The 19376-nt window shown below is 54.6% G+C and overlaps 1 protein-coding gene across 1 annotated transcript; it reads left to right on the top strand.

The window, feature by feature from the left end:
- Nucleotides 1–225: 225 nt before the first annotated feature.
- RTN4RL2 (reticulon 4 receptor like 2) lies at nt 226–17320 on the top strand. Its single transcript, XM_054438327.2, has 3 exons — nt 226–632; nt 7354–7835; nt 15948–17320. Exons 1-3 carry the CDS (start codon nt 602–604, stop codon nt 16695–16697), a joined length of 1263 nt encoding a protein of 420 aa, XP_054294302.2. The 5' UTR covers nt 226–601; the 3' UTR covers nt 16698–17320.
- Nucleotides 17321–19376: the final 2056 nt, after the last annotated feature.

Below are 19376 nucleotides of genomic sequence, written 5' to 3'. Positions count from 1 at the left end.
ACAAGTCCACTGGGTTCCCCTAAACTACCGCATTCCCCCAAGAAGGGATTTCTCTAGAAGAGTGGCGCCGCGAGGACGATCGAACACAGTCCTCCGGGTCCCTTAAGCGGGGGAAGGGGGGGCGGGGTGGAGGGGGGTTAGAAAGCCGCTCCCGCCTCCTAGTGGTCGAGAAAGGGTTAAGTCGGCAAGCCAACAAACGAGGGAGGAGCCAGCGAGTGCGGGAAGGAGTGGGGGTGGTTGGGAAGAGCTTCCTCGCTGTCCCCACTCTCCCTCGGCTAGCAGCCTGGGCACAAGGACCGACGGACTGACGGACTCTCGAGCGGACAGCGCAGCTAGCGGGGCGCGGGCGCTGGGCGTTGACGGCCAGCCCCAGCCCTCCCCGCCCCGTCGCGCCCCGCCCCGTCCCGTCGGGGCCGATGGCTCCTCCCGAGGCCCGCAGCCCGGGGGGCGCAGGGTAGAGCGCCGCGGCCCGGCCACTCAGCCCGGGGACTCCCGGGCCCTCCCGGAGCCCCGCGGGGTCCCCGCCGTGCATCCGGCGGGCTCAGGGAGCGAGTGGGAGCGCCCTCCCCCCGCTGCCCCCTCCCCCGAGCATCGAGACAAGATGCTGCCCGGGCTCAGGCGCCTGCTGCAAGGTAAGAACGCCGGCGGCGGGAGAGCGGAGGGCATCCTGGGGAGAGAAGCAGGGCGTCCCCTCTTTCAGGGATTGAGGGTGGGGCAGTTAGGGAGGTTGGGTAACCTGGGGAAGGGGAAAAGCTCAGCGCTGGGGCCGCGCCCCCGCCGCCAGGGCTGTTCTCAGCAGGAGGGCACTTGGCTGGGAGGCTGCGGGTGCGTGCGAGGAGCTCGTGACCGAGGTGGGACGCAGGGGGCAGGTGGACCCGGCCCGGAGCGGGGAGAGAGGCTCAGGTTCCGCTGTCCCGGCTCCACCTGCTCCGGGGGACGCTGAGGACTCGGGCCGGCTGGGGAAGCGCCGACTCAGCAACTCCTCCTGCCCGGTGCCTCAGCACTTTCTGGCCACCTGGGAAGACAGGAGATGTGAGTAGGGGGCTGTCTGGGGAGGTAGGAGGCTCAGAGGGAAATCCAAGTGGCCCTCCTTGGTAGGACAGGTGGAGGGCGCTAGAAAGAGGATAGTTCTACTGATTGAGTGACAGATAAGGGTGTGGGCCAGAGATTGGGGGTGGGGTGGGGAGGGGTCAGGGGGAGAGGGATAGGAAGGAGAAGTCAAAGATGGAGAAAGTGGTGAGGGAAGCTCAAAGGAGGAGGGAGATGGAGCGGGGGAGAGGGAGGGGGAGAAGGAATAAAGGTTAGACGGGAAAAGCGTGGAAGGAAGTGGGACCCAGGTGAAGACCAAGGAAGAGGGAAGGAGAGGAAAGACCAGATCAGGGGAGGGATGGGAAGAAGACTATGGTCAGGGACCCAGAATCCTGGGATGGAGGTAGCGGGAAAGAGAATCAGGACTGGGACCCTGGGGACTGGAATGGAAAAGGAGAATGGAAAGATCAGAAACCAGAGAAGGATGGGGATGGTGACTAGAGAAGGGGTATCAGGAACCGGGGAAAAGGGTTGGAGACAGGGAACCATGGATGGGAGAGGGGCTGGGGAGGATGGGAGAGGGGCTGGGGAGGAGGGAAGAGGAGGAGGAAGAGAAAGGCTGAGAGAGAGGGACTGGGGGTTGGGGGTGCTGCCCAGGGATGAGACAAAGAGGCTTCTGGTAACCACTTCCACGTGGGAAGCCCTCCATTCCCAAAGCGCCTGCCTGCCACATTTCTTCTCTCAGGGAGTGGCCGGTGGGCCAGATGGGGGGTGCTTTGAGCTCAGAGCCCTGGGGGTGGCTGTGAGGGACAGAGGGTGAGGACTTTGGAAGGGGAGTGGCAGCCTCCGAGGGTGGGCAACCAGGCTGGCTCCTGTGCTGCCATTTATTTATCCGGCCCGGACGTTGGATTCTGCAGCCGCCGCCGCCACCACGGTGGCTGCTTATTTTGGGGTGTTACATTCTGGCAGAGTGAGAAGCTGTTTGCAGCAGCTCTAAACCTCCGTCACCCGCGTCAGTGCCTCCCCAGGCCCCTGCGTCACTGGCATCACCACCACCTCCATCCCACTCCTCAGCTCCCACCTCCTCAGCCCCTGCCCCCTCAGCATCTGCCCGCAGGCCCCGGCCCTTCCCTGAAGCAGCCTGTTGGGTGTGGAGCCCTTGCTTCTCGTCTGGGACCCTGTGCCCCTCCTTCCAGAGCGAGAGGCCTCCGCTGCCTTTCCAGGGAGCATCCTTTCCTGGGACCACTCTGCACCCGCGACTCTGCCCTGTGGGTGGGTAGCCTGGATCCTGCCCCCTACTTTGGGTCCAGTTTTCTTCTCCTCAAGTTCCTTCTTCTACAGGGGCCTCTGGCCCAAAGAGTGGCCTGTGGGCTGAGAACTTTGTTTCTGAGCCTTGGTACTCCAAGGTTTGATAGCCAGAGTCCTGGACAGTGGTCCCTCAGTGAACGGATACTTTTGGCTCTGGATGCTTCAGCCTTCCGGGATCAATACCATGTTCTGGCCTCTCTTGGCTCCCTCCCCTGGTCAGTTCTGGCCATATCTTCTGGACAGGGGTGATCTCTTCTTGACTCCCAAATGTAATCACTACTCTAGAGCAACCGCAACTGGAAGCCTAGGAGATGAAAGTTGCAGAGAGAGCTGGAGTCCCTTCCTTGCCTTGACCCTGAATAGCCAAACAGACTCAGCATTGTGGCTGGCCCAGCCCTAGGCACCTGGGTGCAATTTCTCTCCTGTCTTTACCTCAAGGGCAGTGTCTCACACATTCAGGCGTGGTTTCTGCGGAGGATGTGGCGACCTCTTAAAAAAAGATCAGACAGTCTCTCTGACATGGGTTTGATGCCCCGCTTCTCCAATCTGGGTTCCACCTTGTACTAGCTGCATGACCTGAGGCCACTGTGTCATGTTTCTGGGGCTCCCTTCCTTCATCTGCAAATTGGGGGCCACAATATTGACCTCCAGGGGATTCTGTGTGTTGTGTTCAATGTATAAAGAAGTTAACATGTACAAATGCAGGGCCTGGGACAAAATAGGTGCTTCTTGGTTCCCTCCTACCCTGCTGTGCTCTGCCCTGCAGCTCTAGCCATCCCCTGCTGACCTTAGAGGAGGGGGTGAGCAGAGAGGGTGGGGGAGGCTGCTACAAAGGGCTTTCCTATGTCCACGAAGTAAAATGAAGGCTTCTGAGAAAGACAATGAAGGCGAGCTGTAGAGACCTGGGGTGCTCAGAAACTGACACTTCCCCTCCCCAGCCCTCAGCGGTGTCACCTGTGATGTGAGGGGTCGGCTCTAGGTGGCCACTGAGGTATCCCCCTTTCCAGCTCTGACACTCTGTGCATCTTGCCCCAGTCTCCACCGGAAATTCACAAAATGAAGGCCAGGAGTGGAGCTGTGGTCCTCGGAAGAGAGAGGAAGCCTGGGCCTGGAGGGAAGGAGTGGTGGTGAGGAGGCGTGAGAACAGGGGGTGGGGAAGGGACGTGGCAAGAAAGAAAAGGGCACACACTGGGCAGGGCAGGGACTGAGGGTGGGGGAGAGAGGGAAAGGCACAGCTCTCTAGTCCTCCAACCCCCCAGTCCCGCCACCTCTGCCCTGGAGTGCTCGCTCCAGCCCCAGCAGGCCTGGGGGCAGTGAAGCCCAGAGCCTCCGACCCTCCCCTCCTCCTTGCCTCCAGTGAGAGCGGCTGCGTGAATTATGGATGAGCTCCTTGGGTTACAGCTGCTTTGCACGGCAGTGGCAAGGGCCAGAAATGGCAACAGAGTCACTGTTATGCAGCAGCTGTTACGGAGGGGCCCCCAGCACGGGGTCGCTCTTCAGAGAGCCTGCAGGGACCACTATCACGGGCTGGGGGAGGTGAGCCCGGGCTGGGGGAGACATGGGAACAAGACGGAAGGAGCGTGGGGAAAGAGAAGAGAAGTAGTCTAATGTGGGCAGGTGGGGAACAGGAGAGTCTAGGGAGAGAGAGGAGTAGGCACCCTTGCCAGCTCCTGCAGAGTTTACCCTCAAGGCTGGAAGGGACGCTGGTGCCAGGGGAATGGGCCTTGCCTCTGGGGCCCTCTGAGATTGCACATCCTTCCCTCTGTCTCTCCTGGGGCAGCGGTCAGTCCGGAGGCTGGGGGAAAGCTCTGTAATCCTCCAGGGGCTGGCGGCCATCAGGGCTCACACTCTGGTGAGCTTGTGGATAAGGGGTAGGATTAAGGGATCAGAGAAGGATTTGGCTTCTTTTGGTGTCAAGTCCTTAGGGAAGTGGAGATCAGAGGGTGACTCTGACAGGAAGAAAAGTGCCCTGGCTGGGCACCAGGAGACTTTTCTGGCCCTTTCCCTGCCAACACTTTGCTGTGTGACCTTGGGTAAGTCGCTTGCTCTCTCTGAGCTCCAACCATCACCTCAATAGAACAGATGCTTGAACCAGAGGAATCGAGGGGACCTTTCCGGCTTTGAAATCTCCAGTTCTAAGCCCCAAACCTCAACCCTCATGAAACCCACTCAGGGTCCCCACTGTGCTTCCACACTCCACCTCTGCCTGGTTCAGATGAGGGGTGAGAGACATTGCTCCTCCACCCCACGTGGGTCTGAGAAACTCGGGAGGAGAAAGTAATCGTGAAACGCCGCACGGGGGAGGGGTGAGAAGGGCCGAGAAACGCGGAGGTGGTGTGAACGAATGGAACAGCAGCCGCTGTGTCACTGAGTATTACATCACACCCAGCCTACACACGCACGGGGCTCGGCGCTCACACACACGCGGAGGACAGCCAGCACGCACCGACGCAGCACCGACGCAGCGCCAGGAGGGGCCGGGGACACTCACGGTGGGGCCCAAAAGCGAGGAGCAGCACACTGGGAGTGTGGATCCTCCACCCCGCACCTGTGTGCTCCCCCCTGTGAAGGAGGAACACCAGGGCAGCTGGGATGCCAGCGCCACACTCGGGGCCTGTCAGTCCCATGCGTGCACACCTGGCTCAGCAGCACTGCATTTGGTGAGCACCTGGCTCACACCACTATCCAAAATCACAGATACATACACACATTCACACACACGGCAACCTCAGGATCGTGACACATCACACACAAAACAACCACTAAGCATGTGCAATTCGCAGCCTTGGAGATCCCACACTGAAAATCACCAGCCCCTCAAGTCTCTCCCAGGGTCTCTGAACCCCAAGGAGCCCCAGGATCTCCAAGTGCAGAAACAGGTCTTCCTCCCCTCTGCCTTCAAAAGCCTAGGATGTTGCCTGAAGCAGAAGGTGTTCAGTCACTGTGTGCCCAGGGAATGACTGCCTGGCTTTGGGGGTGCAGGCTCCCTTTCTCCCCAGGCAAAACTGCCAGAAGAAAATCCCAGGAGTCACCTGGAAATCATAAGAAAGTGTAGAGGTCAAGCTAGTTCCAACCTAGAACTTGATCAGCTATAGTGACGGCAAAGGCCAGGGATAATGGGAGGCACTGCACCCCTATTAAAGTATGAGTACAGGCACCTGCACTCCACTCTGTAGCCCCCAGGCTCTCTGGGCCTGCTTTTCCATCAGTATCATAATAAGGATGGATCATATCCAACCTTCAAAAGTTACTTTGGGAAAAAAAAAAAAAAAAGCTTTGGCTGGATGCGGTAGCTCATGCCTGAAATCCCAACACTTTGGGAGGCTAAGGTGGGAGGATTGTTTGAGGCCAGGAGTTTGAGACCAGACTGAACAACACAGCAAGACCCCATGCCTACAAATTTTTTTTTTTTTTTTTTGAGACAGAGTCTCGCTGTGTCACCCAGGCTGGAGCGCAGTGGTGCGATCTCGGCTCACTGCAAGCTCCACCTCTCGGGTTCACACCATTATCCTGCCTCAGCCTCCTAAGTAGCTGGGACTACAGGCGCCCGCCACCATGCCCGGCTAAATTTTTTTTTTGTATTTTTAGTAGAGATGGGGTTTCACCGTGTTAGCCAGGATGGTCTTGATCTCCTGACCTCGTGATCCACCCGCCTCGGCCTCCCAAAGTGCTGGGATTACAGGAGTGAGCCACCACGCCTGGCCAAAAATTTTTAAAAAATTAGCTGGGTGCAGTGGCACGGGCCTGTGGTCCCAGCTACTCAGGAAGCTGAGGCAGGAGGATTGCTTGAGCCCAAGTGATCCAAGTTGCAGTAAGCTGTGATTGTACCACTGCACTCCAGCCTGGGCGATGGAGCAAGACCCTGTCTCCAAAAGAAAAAAAAGAAAAAAGTTTTTAAGTAACTGCGAACGAGGAGAGCCTGGAGTGTAAAATGCAGATTCCCAGGCTGTCCCCCCAGGAATTCTGCATCGTTCCTAGGACTGGCTGGTGGCCTCACTTAGAGACCCACTGAGCCCTGACCCTTAAGGCCCCTCCCGGCAGAGAGGCTCTGACTCTGCAAGGGTGAAAAGTACAGGAAAGTAAGGGCACTGGGCACCAGTGGGCTGGCAAGACCAGACCCCAGGGTGAGTCCATTTCACACGAGCCTCAGATCTCCAAAGGGTCCCAAGTCACTTCCAGTCATTCTCCAATGGGGTGACTTTGCCCCCCAGGGGACATTTGGCAATGTCTGGAGACATTTTGGTTGTCACAACTGGAGGCAGGGTGCTGCTGGCATCTAGTGGGTAGAAGACAGAGATGCTGCTAAATGCCTTATATAGGGCTGCCCCCACAACAAGGAACTATCCGGCCCAACTGTCAATACTGAGGCAGAGAAACCCTGACGTTAGTCTTTTGACATTAATCTCTAGACAAGGTCAAACATGCAATACTGAAAACAGGAATGAAGAGATGATCATTCTTCAAACAATTTGCAGTGCTTTCTACAATGGCCTTTTGGCATTATTTTTTAATATATGAGAAGCCTCAGAAAGTGGAAGTGGCCAGGCCACTTGAAGCTATAATGTTGTCCCCTGAGCCCCCAGACATGGGAGCACCAGGGCTCTAGGCCTTTATTTTTATTTTTTAATTTTTTCCCCCTGAAGCAGGGTCTTGTTGTGTTGCCCAGGCTGGAGTGCAAGGGTGTGATCATTGCTCACTACAGCCTCAAACTCCTGGGCTCAAGTGATCCTCCTGCCTCAGCCTCCCAAGTAGTTAGGACTACAGGCACATGCCACCATGCCCGGCTAATTTTTTTTTTTTTTGTAAAGACAGGGATCTCTCTATGTTGCCCAGGATAGTCTCAAACTCCTGGCCTCAAAAAATCCTCCTGCCTTGGCCTCCCAAAGTGCTGGGACTACAGGTGTGAGCCACCATATTCGGCCGGGTCTAGGCCTTTACCAAGTGGGGGGGCTGGCCCCCAGCTGGCACTCCTGCCCTGGAAGCCCACCTAGTAAGTTCTGCTTCCCCTCCCCACAGCTCCCGCCTTGGCCTGCCTCCTGCTGATGCTCCTGGCCCTGCCCCTGGCGGCCCCCAGCTGCCCCATGCTCTGCACCTGCTACTCATCCCCGCCCACCGTGAGCTGCCAGGCCAACAACTTCTCCTCTGTGCCGCTGTCCCTGCCACCCAGCACTCAGCGACTCTTCCTGCAGAACAACCTCATCCGCACGCTGCGGCCAGGCACCTTTGGGTCCAACCTGCTCACCCTGTGGCTCTTCTCCAACAACCTCTCCACCATCTACCCGGGCACCTTCCGCCACTTGCAAGCCCTGGAGGAGCTGGACCTCGGTGACAACCGGCACCTGCGCTCGCTGGAGCCCGACACCTTTCAGGGCCTGGAGCGACTGCAGTCGCTGCATTTGTACCGCTGCCAGCTCAGCAGCCTGCCCGGCAACATCTTCCGAGGCCTGGTCAGCCTGCAGTACCTCTACCTCCAGGAGAACAGCCTGCTCCACCTACAGGTGAGCCTGCCCTGTGCCCACCCTCAACTCCTTTCCGGTTTCCTCTCTCTGTGGACCCCTCTGCTCCCCGACCCTGGCGTGCGTCCCTCCTCTCTCCCCAGGCCACCCTTCCTGCCTCAGCATCTCCATTTCTCTCTGTCTCTGTCTCTGTCTCTTTTCTAAGTTTCCGTCTCTCTTACATTCTCCAGGGGCTTTACTTTTTTCCTTCTGTCTCTCTACCTGTTTAGGTCCCTTGCTGCTCTTCTCTCTCTCTCCCTCTCTCTCTCTCTCTCCAACTCCACAACCTTCACCTCTCTGCCTCTGCCTGTCTGTCTGTCTATCCCTTTCCATCCATCACTGCCTCTCTCACTAACTTGCCTCCCCCATCTGTCTTCTGCCTCTTCTGTCTGTCTCCCTTCACACACCCACTCTGCATACACCCCCATGTCTGTCTGCGTGTGTGTATCTGTCTCTTTCTGTGATCTCACGTGTTTGCCTTCAGGGCACTCTGCCTTCCCCCAGGGTCCCCTGCCCAAAGGCCTTTGCAGCTGTTTTTCTCACCCACCCTCAAGTCTGCCCACATCACAGGGAAGTAGAGAGAGAAGGCAGAGCCACAGCCACTGGCATCCCACAGAAAGTTGCGCTTCTCTCCAATTCACTGGGTAATGGGATGGTAGAAGCCCACACCCCTTCTAGATTCCCGTTTTCCAAACCTGTCATCTCAATGCAGGGGAAGAAAGAAAAGGGTAAATCTCTGTTATGCAGCTGGAGAATGGATGCTCGGAAAATGGAATACCAGTAATTGTTATTCACTGTTATTATTATTGATCTAATTATTGTTTATTGTTGTTGTTATGCTGACTGTTTGACACACAAATCATCCCACTCCATTTCCCCAGGGAGCAATAACACACCCTCCAAACCACCCTGAGAGAAAATCTTCCCTTGGCTACAGAGCCTCTGGCTGGAAGGGGGTGAGAATATCCAAATTCTGCCCTCTCCCTACTTGAACCTGGAAGGTGCTTCCTCTGCCTCCTCCGGGGCTAGTGCCTAACTAGTTACCAATCTGCTGGTTGGAAAATCAGGTCAGTGCTGATGATGCTAATGATAATAACAATAGCCATAACAATCTAACAAACATACTGAGCACCCACTACGAGCTAGATGCTAAGAGTACAGTAGTGAACAGAACAGACCAAGCCCCCTGCCTTCACAGAGATACCATTCCCATGAGGAGGGAAAGAAGTAAAATGCACGGTATATTGAAGAAATATGTCTTATATTATTCTTATTGTTGCCAAAATAGTGACAGTAATAGCAGTAGCCGCCACCACTTAGTGGGTACACAGGGCCAGCCACAGTGCCCAGCACTTTACAGGTATCCACTCTGCCATTTACAAGCATGTGGCATTTTTTTTTTTTACCTCCTCAGACCTCAGTTTTCTCATCTGTACAATGGGGGTAGCAAGAGCACCCATCTCCTAGGGATTTTGAAAGCATTAAATGCATGAATAATTTGTAAAGCACTTAGAATAGTGCTTGGCATACGGTAAGTGCTATATAAATGCTTGTTAAAATACTATTTTAAAAAAAGAAACGAGCCTTATTTAACATTGGTTTCAGTGAAGTGGCCCAACTTGGACTCCATCCTGAAGATATGGGTCAACTTCAAGGATTATACTGAAGTCATGAGTGAGTCCCAGAAATTGCACCTCACAGTTTATGAAGGGCACTCAGCCTCACAGTTTATGAAGTGCACTCAGCCACCTCATCTCATTTCTACAGCCCAGTTGGGAGATTATTTTCACCTCCTTGTTAACAACGGAGAAGCTGAGACTGGGGGCCCTGAAGACTCTATAGAGATATAGTCACCTCCAATCATAAATCTTTTCAATCATTGTCGGTGTGACCGGAGGCTTATGTCTTCTCACCATCATGTTGGGCCTCACAACAACCTGGTGATAGGGACAGTTAGGGGCACTAGGGACATCGGATGAATGTTCCTGAGGCCACACACCCAGGAAGAGCTGGTGCTTGAACCTCATGGTCTGGCTACAAGGGGACAGTACTCTGGAGTACAATTGAGCAGGCTCATTTTTGAAAGCACACAGTTTGGACTCAGCAAGACCTAGTTTCAAATCCTGGCTCCTATATATATGACTTTGGACAAATTACTTAACCTCTCCCAATCTCCATTTCCTCATCTCTAAAACGGCAATCAGGATAGTACTTAATAACAATCTTTTTTTTTTTTTTTTTTTTTTTTGAGACGAAGTCCTGCTCTATTGCCCAGGCTGGAGTGCAGTAGCGCGATCTCAGCTCACTGCAACCTCTGCCTCCCAGGCTCAAGTGATTTTCCTGCCTCAGCCTCCTGAGTAGCTAAGATTACAGGCATGTGTCACTACACCCAGCTATTTTTTGTATTTTTAGTAGAGACGGGTTTCACCATGTTGGCCAGGCTGGTCTTGAACTCCTGACCTCAGGTGATCCACTCACCTTAGCCTCCCAAAGTGCTGGAATTACAGGTGTGAGCCACCATGCCTAGCCAATAATAATCCTTATTTAAGAAGTTTTGTAAGGATTAAAATGTAAGGCATTTAGCACATATGGGCACTATAATAGTAATTACTACTAATACTAATACTGAGATCAAATACTACTACAAATTGATCATGCATTTAATGCTTTCAAAATCTCCTTATCAATATATATTAGCTATTTAGGAGGAATTTGGAGTCAGAGGGCCTGAGCTTGAATCCCCAATCTACTATTTTCTGACTTATTTAACTTTAAGCAGGTTGCTAACCCTCTCTGAACCTCACTTACCTTATCTGCAAACTGGGAATAATGAAAATAATACCTTCCACCAAGAATGGTTGTAAATAGGAAACGAGTTAGTGTATAGAAAGCCCATAGTTGAGGCCTGGTGTGGTGGCTCATGCCTGTAATCCCAGCACTTTGGGAGGCCAAGGTGGGTGGATCACTTGAGGTCAGGAGTTCGAGACCAGCCTGGCCAACATGGTGAAACCCCGTCTCTACTAAAAATACAAAAATTAGCCAGGCGGGGTGGCAGGTGTCAGTAAAACCAGCCACTAGGGAGGCTAAGGCAGGCGAATCACTTGAACCTGGGAGGTGGAGGTTGCAGTGAGCTGAGATCGTGCTACTGTACTCCAGCCTGGGTGACAGAGCAAGACTCTGTCTCAAAAAAGAAAAAAAAAAAAAAAGCCCATAGTTCAGTGCTGAAGAAATCATGTTATCATGACCCCATCCTCCATTGACTCTCAGGCCAAGAACAGCAATCAGGACCTGAGATCAGCAAAGGCTTGGGCAGAGGGGACCTCAGGTGGACACTGGGGTCTTCTGAAATGGGAAGTGTTTGTTCTCTACGCCCCTGGCATGAATGGTACCAGGCATCATGGGAAGGAAGCAACTTCACACCTGGCCTTTTATAGAGGAGATGGAAAAAACAGCCTCTGCCTGTGAACTGCCTGGTGGGGCTGGGCTGGGAGATGCCACAGGCAGGTGAGGAAACATGTGGGCTGGGGTGAGATCTGCAGGGTGCAGGTGTGACCCAAGATGGAGCCAGGCCCGCCCCGAAGGGGAGCTCTGGAGGAAACTCTACCAGAGGACCACAGCTTTTCAGAATGGGGAAGGGCCAGGCACTGTGCCAGGTGAGTTCATTCATCAACAGATATTTACTGAGTACCTACCACATGCCAGGCAATGTTCCAGGTGCCAGGGATTCAGGGAAGAACAGAAACAGCAGCCCTGTTCTCCCAGAGCATATTCCCTACTTAAATGTAGCCAGATGATAAAGACACTTGTTTTCTTTTTTTTCTTTCCTTTTTTTTTTTTTTTTTTTTTTTGAGACGAAGTCTTGCTCTCTTGCTCAGGCTGGAGTGCAGTGGCACGATCTCGGCTCACCGCAACCTCTGCCTCCCAGGTTCAAGCGATTCTCCTGCCTCAGCCTCCCAAGTAGCTGGGATTACAGGCGTGTGCCACCATGCCTGGCTAATTTTTGTATTTTTAGTAGAGACAGGGTTTCACCATGTTGGCCAGGCTGGTCTTGAACTCCTGACTACAGGTGATCCGCCCACCTCGGCCTCCCAAAGTGTTGGATTACAGGAGTGAGCCACCGCACCCGCCGACACTTGTTTTCTCTTTCAATCATTACAGTGGCCTGCATGGTTTTTGTTTTGTTTTGTTTTTGTTTTTGAGACAGAGTCTCACTATGTCACCCAGCTGGAGTGCAGTGATACAATCTTGGCTCACTGCAGCCTCACCTCCTGGGGTCAAACAATTCCCCCATCTTAGCCTCACCAGTAGCTGGAACTACAGACATGTGCCACCATGTCCAGCTAATTTTTGTATTTTATAGAGACGGGGTTTCACCATGTTGCCCAGGCTGGTCTCGAACTCCTGAACTCAAGCAATCCACCCGCCTCGGCCTCCCAAAGTGCTGGTATTACAGGCATGAACCACCGTACACAGCTGGCCTGAATGGTTTAAAAATAGTCTTTACGCTCAAGCAGATCAGATCTCAGTTTGAATCCCAGCCACACCTCCAATTTGCTCTACGGCTTTGTACAAGTTATTTAACCACTCTGAGCCTCGATGGACCCATCTGTGAAATGGGGATAACCTGTACCTTGGCGAGCAGGGGTTGTGAGGATTAAAGGAGATACTACTGAGCTCAGCCCAATGTCTGCTACGAAGTGAGTATCCAATGAATGGTAGCTCTCCATTAACATTTACCAGGGAGGACACCAACTGAAGCTCAACAAAATAAAAGCACAGTCCAGGGTCACCCAGCTAGTAAGGAAAATGACCTAGAATTGGCCCAGGACTGTCTGAATCCAGAGTGCAGTTGTTCAGAGGTCTCTGGAGTTGGAAGCCACGTTCCACTGCATATTAGCTGCTGGACCCTAGGCGAGTCACTTCACTTCTCTGAGGTGCCCTCTCCTAATCTCTGAAATGGTGATAATAATAGTATCCACCTCATAGGGTTGTGACAATTAAGTTACTATATAGGATCTGTATAGCACAGAGCTTGGCACATGGTAAGAGCTCAATAAGTTACCTGCTTGACAATGCTGACGCTGATGATGACGACGATACCCATCCTAGACTGATGAGCTCTGTGAGCGGGGGTGCCTGGCACAGAGTAGACACTCGTACAGCTCTGTGGAATGAATGAGGCACATCCCAGAACTCACCAATTCATAAAAATCAGATGCAGATGGGATCTTAAAGATCACCTATCCTAAGTCCCTTGTTTCACAGATGAAAAGATCCAGGCCCAGAGAGGTGCTTGGAGCTGTCCGAGGTCACACAGCCAAGCAGCTGATTTGATTAGTGTCAGAGCCAAGAGCTGGGAGTTTGGAGGGAGGCAAGGTTAAGAACAGGATGCTGTCAGGGAAGCAGGCAGGGATGCTGTGTTAAGATTCCAAATGGATGCAGAGAGCTGTGAACTGGCCAGTGGGGAGGCAAGGGAAATGTGGTTTTTGAAATGGAAGAGGATGACTTTAGCAGAAGCTCTCAGACCAGAGGGAGGGGAGACAGGGAGGGGCGGGGGGAGGGCTAGGGCTGTGAAAGTCAAGAGCTTATTAATGCATAGAGAACGGTTTTAACAGTGGAGAGAGGAAGGACCAGATTTGAAAGCTACAGTCAAGGAAGTGGCAACGGGATTTGGCAACAGCTTGGATGGGGGGAGGGGGCAATGGACCCCAAGGCAGAGGCTCAGAGAAGGGAGGGGCAGGACTTTTTGCAGAGAAACAAAAGGAGAGGAGAGGAGGTTGGAATCAAGAAATTCTGTGGGCCAAAACCTGGGGCTGTGGGTCAAAGGCACCTGAATTCCCTAGGATCTCTGGACCTTTGGTCTACTCTTCCTGACCTCCTGAGGTCCCCCAAAATGTGGATTACCCCTGCTCCCTCTCCCCCCACCCCCGGCCCCTTATCGATCCTCTGACCATACATCTCTGGGTGTGTCCTACTCTTGCTGACACTCCATAAAAATAGGAACCCCATTTAGGTGTTTTGAGTGGCAGGGATTCCAAGCCTACCCCCTGGATGGGCCTGGAAGAGAACAAGAGCACCAGGCCATGGTGAGCCAGGCCGAGGCCAGGGAGGTGCAAGGAGCCAGCTGGAGGCTTGAACCAGGATTTGGGGTGCTGGCAGCAGGGGGCGGAGAATGCTGGTGTCAGAGGCAGCCGAGAAGGTTGAGGGGGACGGATCTCAATGTGGCCAAGAGGAGGGCTCTTGGCAGGCTCAGTTCCTGTAGCGAAGAGGGCGGAAGCCAGATGGGAGGGGGCGAGAACAGGCAGGAGCACAGGAAGGTGGAGGCTGTGGGTGTGGGCTGGGAGTCGATGCCCTCCCCCAACCTGAGGCCTCCGACCAGGCTCCTGGGTGGCAGGCATGGGAAGGGGAGCATCTCTCCAGGCAGTGAGGGAGGGAGAGCAACAGTCAGGGAACAAGCCCCCGGGTGAACTGGCCTGAGCAGAGTGGATGCTCCTGTTCTGAGACCCAGACCTCCTGGAACCTGCTGACCACAGTGATGCTCTGCACAAGAGGGGAGGACCTCAAGGCAGTGAGGTCAGGGAGTTGAAGTCCTGCTTCCCTCTCTGGCAAGCCCTTATCTCTTTGAGCCCCAGTGCTGTCCTCTAAAAAAGTGAGCTGGGCTGATGGGTGCCAAGGCATTAGCTCCCAAGTCAGCTGATCATCAGAATCCCCTGGTGAGCTGGTTATAATGCAGAGTCCAGGAATCCCCACTGGCCATGGGCCACACACACACCCCGCTCCCTGCTGTTACTTCTGAACCATAGTTCCAAGGTCCTTTCTGCGCTAATGTGGCCTGATTAGGTGACTCCCTAGCACCAGGCAGGTGGGACAGCGCCTCTAAGGGAAGCAGTAATGCAATGCGGCTTCCTTCTTCTCCTCTCCTGCCGCCTCTGGGGGTGGAGCTGATGCCCCTCACCCCAATACCCAGCCTAGTAGCAGTACTTTGGTTTCCCCCAGGGAGCTCCTCTTTTAAAGAAAAGGGACGGGACCCAATTCTAACTGAGCCCCTATTGTCGTAGTAGCCACCATTTATTGATGATTGACTATGCACCTGCCAGATACTGTACCCTTAACAGCATTTATCATCCAACCCTCCTTTAGCCTGCTGAGGGGGTTATACATAATAAGGAATGTTACACGTACTGAGGAAACTGAGACTCCATGAGGTTAAAACTTGCCTAAAATAACACAGCTAGGGAAAAGGCAAGCTGGATTTTGAACCAGGGCTCTAAGTGCTGAGCCTGTGGGCTTCATCATTGGACCAAATCCCTGTGTGCTGGGCACGTGTCCAGCACTTCCCTCATATGATCTTTATGTGAACCATCCTCTGGAATCCTCAGAACAAACCCAGGAAGTAGGTATACTCATCCCCATTTTACAGATGAGGAACGAGGCACAGAGAGATGACTGGCTTGGCCAAGTTAAGAATAATGGCTAACAAACAAAAACAAAAACAAAAATTAAAAAAAAAAAAAAGAATAATGGCTAACTCATGGAACTCATAGAACTCCACAAGGAAAGGTGTTCTAAGCACCTTCATACATGCTGCTTCATTTAATCTCTAAATTATACAGATGAGGAAACTGAGTCACAGATATCCTGAGTGACTTGCCCAAGGTGGCATCAGTTCATGACAGATCCAAGATTTGAAATCAGAAAGGCTAGCTCCCCAGTCTCCATACTTCACCAAACCAGAAGTTCTGAAACTCAAACTGTGGTCCTGCCATGGCCGCACTGGCTTCCCTGGGGAACCTGTAGACATGCGGATTCCCAGGCTCCACCCCAAACCTCCTGAATTAGAAACTCTGCCCCCGGCCCTACCCCGCTCAGAGATCCGCAGGGGATCCCAATACACCCGAAAGTTTAGGAACCACTGACCTCACCAATACCACTTTTTCCACAGCAAATAGGTTAGAGGAGGCGGAATCCAAATCCAGGATGCTATGAATCAAAAGGTCAACCCTTTCTCTTCTGCCACGGTGCATCCCCTTCCCTCCCCCGGCCCAGGCCCCAGCGGGGTCTGCACCCTGCCTCAGGCCCACTCTCTTCTTCTGTGTCCCACTCCACCCCACCCAGGATGACCTGTTCGCGGACCTGGCCAACCTGAGCCACCTCTTCCTCCACGGGAACCGCCTGCGGCTGCTCACAGAGCACGTGTTTCGCGGCCTGGGCAGCCTGGACCGGCTGCTGCTGCACGGGAACCGGCTGCAGGGCGTGCACCGCGCGGCCTTCCGCGGCCTCAGCCGCCTCACCATCCTCTACCTGTTCAACAACAGCCTGGCCTCGCTGCCCGGCGAGGCGCTCGCCGACCTGCCCTCGCTCGAGTTCCTGCGGCTCAACGCTAACCCCTGGGCGTGCGACTGCCGCGCGCGGCCGCTCTGGGCCTGGTTCCAGCGCGCGCGCGTGTCCAGCTCCGACGTGACCTGCGCCACCCCCCCGGAGCGCCAGGGCCGAGACCTGCGCGCGCTCCGCGAGGCCGATTTCCAGGCGTGTCCGCCCGCGGCACCCACGCGGCCGGGCAGCCGCGCCCGCGGCAACAGCTCCTCCAACCACCTGTACGGGGTGGCCGAGGCCGGGGCGCCCCCAGCCGACCCCTCCACCCTCTACCGAGATCTGCCTGCCGAAGACTCGCGGGGGCGCCAGGGCGGGGACGCGCCTACCGAGGACGACTACTGGGGGGGCTACGGGGGTGAGGACCAGCGAGGGGAGCAGACGTGCCCCGGCGCTGCCTGCCAGGCGCCCCCGGACTCCCGAGGCCCTGCGCTCGCGGCCGGGCTCCCCAGCCCTCTGCTTTGCCTCCTGCTCCTGGTGCCCCACCACCTCTGACTGCGGTGCTGAGATCGAAGAGGCCAGTGTCCGATCCCCGCTTCCTGTCCAGCTGGGGCTGCGGCTCCGGCCCCAGTCCCGCCCCCGCCCCGGCCTTGCTGCCTCCCTTTCCCCTCCCAGCTCCTCTCCTCCCCGGGGACCAGGCCGCCTCTCCTTGCCTGCCCCCTGGGCTGTCCTGACTTATGGCAGCCCCAAGAGGGTGTGTGTGGTGGCTCAGCCCTGCCCTCCCCAATTCTGGCCATTAACTCTTCCCCATCCCAAGGCTGGGGTGGGGCCCCCCAGGCAGCCGCTGACCCGCACTCCTAAGGGCCCACAGCGGACACCAGAGGGGCTTTTGTCTGCAGAGCATCTTCCACCAGCAGAGCCTTTGGAAGCTCCCCCAGGGAGCCCCACCCAGGACCCTTTGGGGGATGCCTCAGTCAGGGCCAGGCTGACCCTGAACCCTGCTTACCCTAGTCCCCTCAACCTCCTGACACTGGAGGAAAACTTTTCTCCTAAGTCTACCCTGGACACTTTTTAGGGCACCTGGAGAGAACTTTCCTCTCCACTGTGGCCCCTGCGTGGTGAAGATCAAAAGAAGTTGTTTGGGAAAAGAAAATTTATTAAAAAATTCTATTATTTTATCTACTGTAAGATCTGTTGACTTGGGACGCCGAAAGCGGGATGAGGTCTCAGAATGTAAGGATTTCAGGGCCAGGAGGGTTGGAGAAGGGGAGCCGTCCCCCGCCATCAAAGAGCTTCCTGGTGGCTGGAGGTGGTGTGCGCTCCCCCGCCATGATGAGGAGCTGAAGCCCTGCATTCTAGGTGAGGCGCAATCTGGCAACCAAGAGTGGGTGCTGGTGGCACCTCTTCTCTTCATGTGTCCAGGGGAAGAGCTGCAGCCAACCCTGAGTTGTCTGGCGCCTGAGGAACTAAGCCTGGGGAAGACCTGCTGTCTGGTTAACAGCCCTCTTCCAGACCCTGTTCCTTCAGGAAACAAGAGCAGTTCTCCTGCAAGGAGGAGTCACGTACACACTCCTGGTCACAGACAGCCCCAACATGGCTTTGGGTAAATGTGAAAAAGGCACTGCTCCCTCAGGGAAACACAGCCCCATGCCAGAGCAAACACCTTAGCAAACAGAGACCAAGGCTGGGTTTCGGCACACACTTGCCTCCTTGGCTAAGTGCCCTTGTGCAGTGCACAGCCTACACACCTGCACACAGCAACCCTGTGGGTATGTGGTCTCTCCGCTCCTGTGAGGTAGAAGCCATCAGGGATGAACCAGGTCGGAGAAGCAGGTTTCCAAACAGGCTAGAAGAGGGACCAAGGAACTAGGGTGATCAGAGGGACAGGAATCCCAAATTGGGATGCATTACTGGCTTGAGGTACAATCAGAACCTTCATCTTTCTGGTGTGTGGAAGAGAGGCTGGGGACTGGGAAGAGCTCAGGCTAAGAAGGACTTGCGTTGGGGTTTAGGGGTGAGTCTCATCAGACTGAGCACTAGGAGAGAAGTTTGGTAGTTTGAATTTGGAGCTAAGAATCTAGCTTGGGCAGGGTGTGGTGGCTTGCACTTGTAATCCCAGCTAATTGGGAGGCTGAGGTGGAAGGATCACTTGAGGCCAAGAGTTTGAGACTAGCCTGGACAACATATCAAGACTGAGTCTCTTAAAAATGTTTTTTTAAGAATCTAGTTTGGAGCGGGGTGTGATGTCTCACGCCTGTAATCCCAGCACTCTGGGAGGCTGAGGTGGACAGATCACTTGAGGTCAGGAGTTCAAGACCAGCCTGGCCAACATGGCGGAAACCCCGTCTCTACTAAAAATTCAAAAAAATTAGCCAGGCATGATATCGGGTGCCTGTAGTCCCAGGTACTCAGGAGGCTGAGGCACAAGAATCACTCCAGCCTGGGTGACAGAGACTCTGTCTTAAAAAAAAAAAAAAAAAATCTAGCTTGGGAGGTGGGAATAGAAAGACAGAGGGGGCCTAGATGCTAGGGCTTGAGGAGGCAGGCTGAGGTTCTGTGATTCTGGCTGGAGAGGTCAAATGATCTTGAGAAGAGGAGGAAGAAATGAGAAGAAATCAGCATCTAAGCCTGAGGCAGGTAGACTCCCGGTTAAGGGTGTGGGGTGGGTTGGGGGAGAGTGAGAGCAGCTGGTCAGAAATCCAGGGAGCTCGGAGTCTGGGGTCTTGCAGGGGCTTGTGTCAGGCTGGCTGTGAGGAGGTTAATGGATTGGATTGGGGGGGACAGCCAGGCAAGAGCTCTGGTGGAGGAGGGGCTGCTGGGGCCTGGGCAGGGGGAGGGGGGCTGCTGGTAAATTAGAGGCAGGCTGTCCAGGTCACAGAATTATCATTGTGAAATATTCATGGGCCTTCAGTCCAGATGCTATTTCAGAACAGTGAAAGCAGGAGGAGTGTGTGAGCCTCAGGAAGAAGGCTGAAGCAAAGCCACTCTCCACCAACCCCCACCCCTCCCACCACCAGCCCAGACAGACCCACGGACGCCCATCACGTGCACACCCACACTCCCGAGCTCTCACACCCACTCGCACCAATCAGAGCCATGTAGCACGTGCAAGCACACCAACCACCCACGGGTCCCACAAACAGGCAGGTGTCCCCTAAATTCTGACATGCACACTGACATGCACACCCACTCAATCAGGACCCAGCACAGAGATCACCTCCAGCGATCTCACAT

The sequence above is a fragment of the Pongo pygmaeus genome, chromosome 9 (assembly GCF_028885625.2).
Source record: "Pongo pygmaeus isolate AG05252 chromosome 9, NHGRI_mPonPyg2-v2.0_pri, whole genome shotgun sequence".
NCBI lineage: Eukaryota > Metazoa > Chordata > Mammalia > Primates > Hominidae > Pongo > Pongo pygmaeus.
Note: the sequence above shows the minus strand (reverse complement) of the source record. Positions and strands in the feature narration are given on the sequence as shown.

Excerpts from the sequence above, each read along its gene's own strand:
- RTN4RL2 (XM_054438327.2), top strand. The coding sequence starts at position 602 with ATGCTGCCCGGGCTCAGGCGCCTGCTGCAAG. Across the intron at positions 633-7,353 it reads GCTCAGGCGCCTGCTGCAAG|CTCCCGCCTTGGCCTGCCTC; the intron begins GTAAGAACGCCG and ends CCCTCCCCACAG. Across the intron at positions 7,836-15,947 it reads ACAGCCTGCTCCACCTACAG|GATGACCTGTTCGCGGACCT; the intron begins GTGAGCCTGCCC and ends CACCCCACCCAG.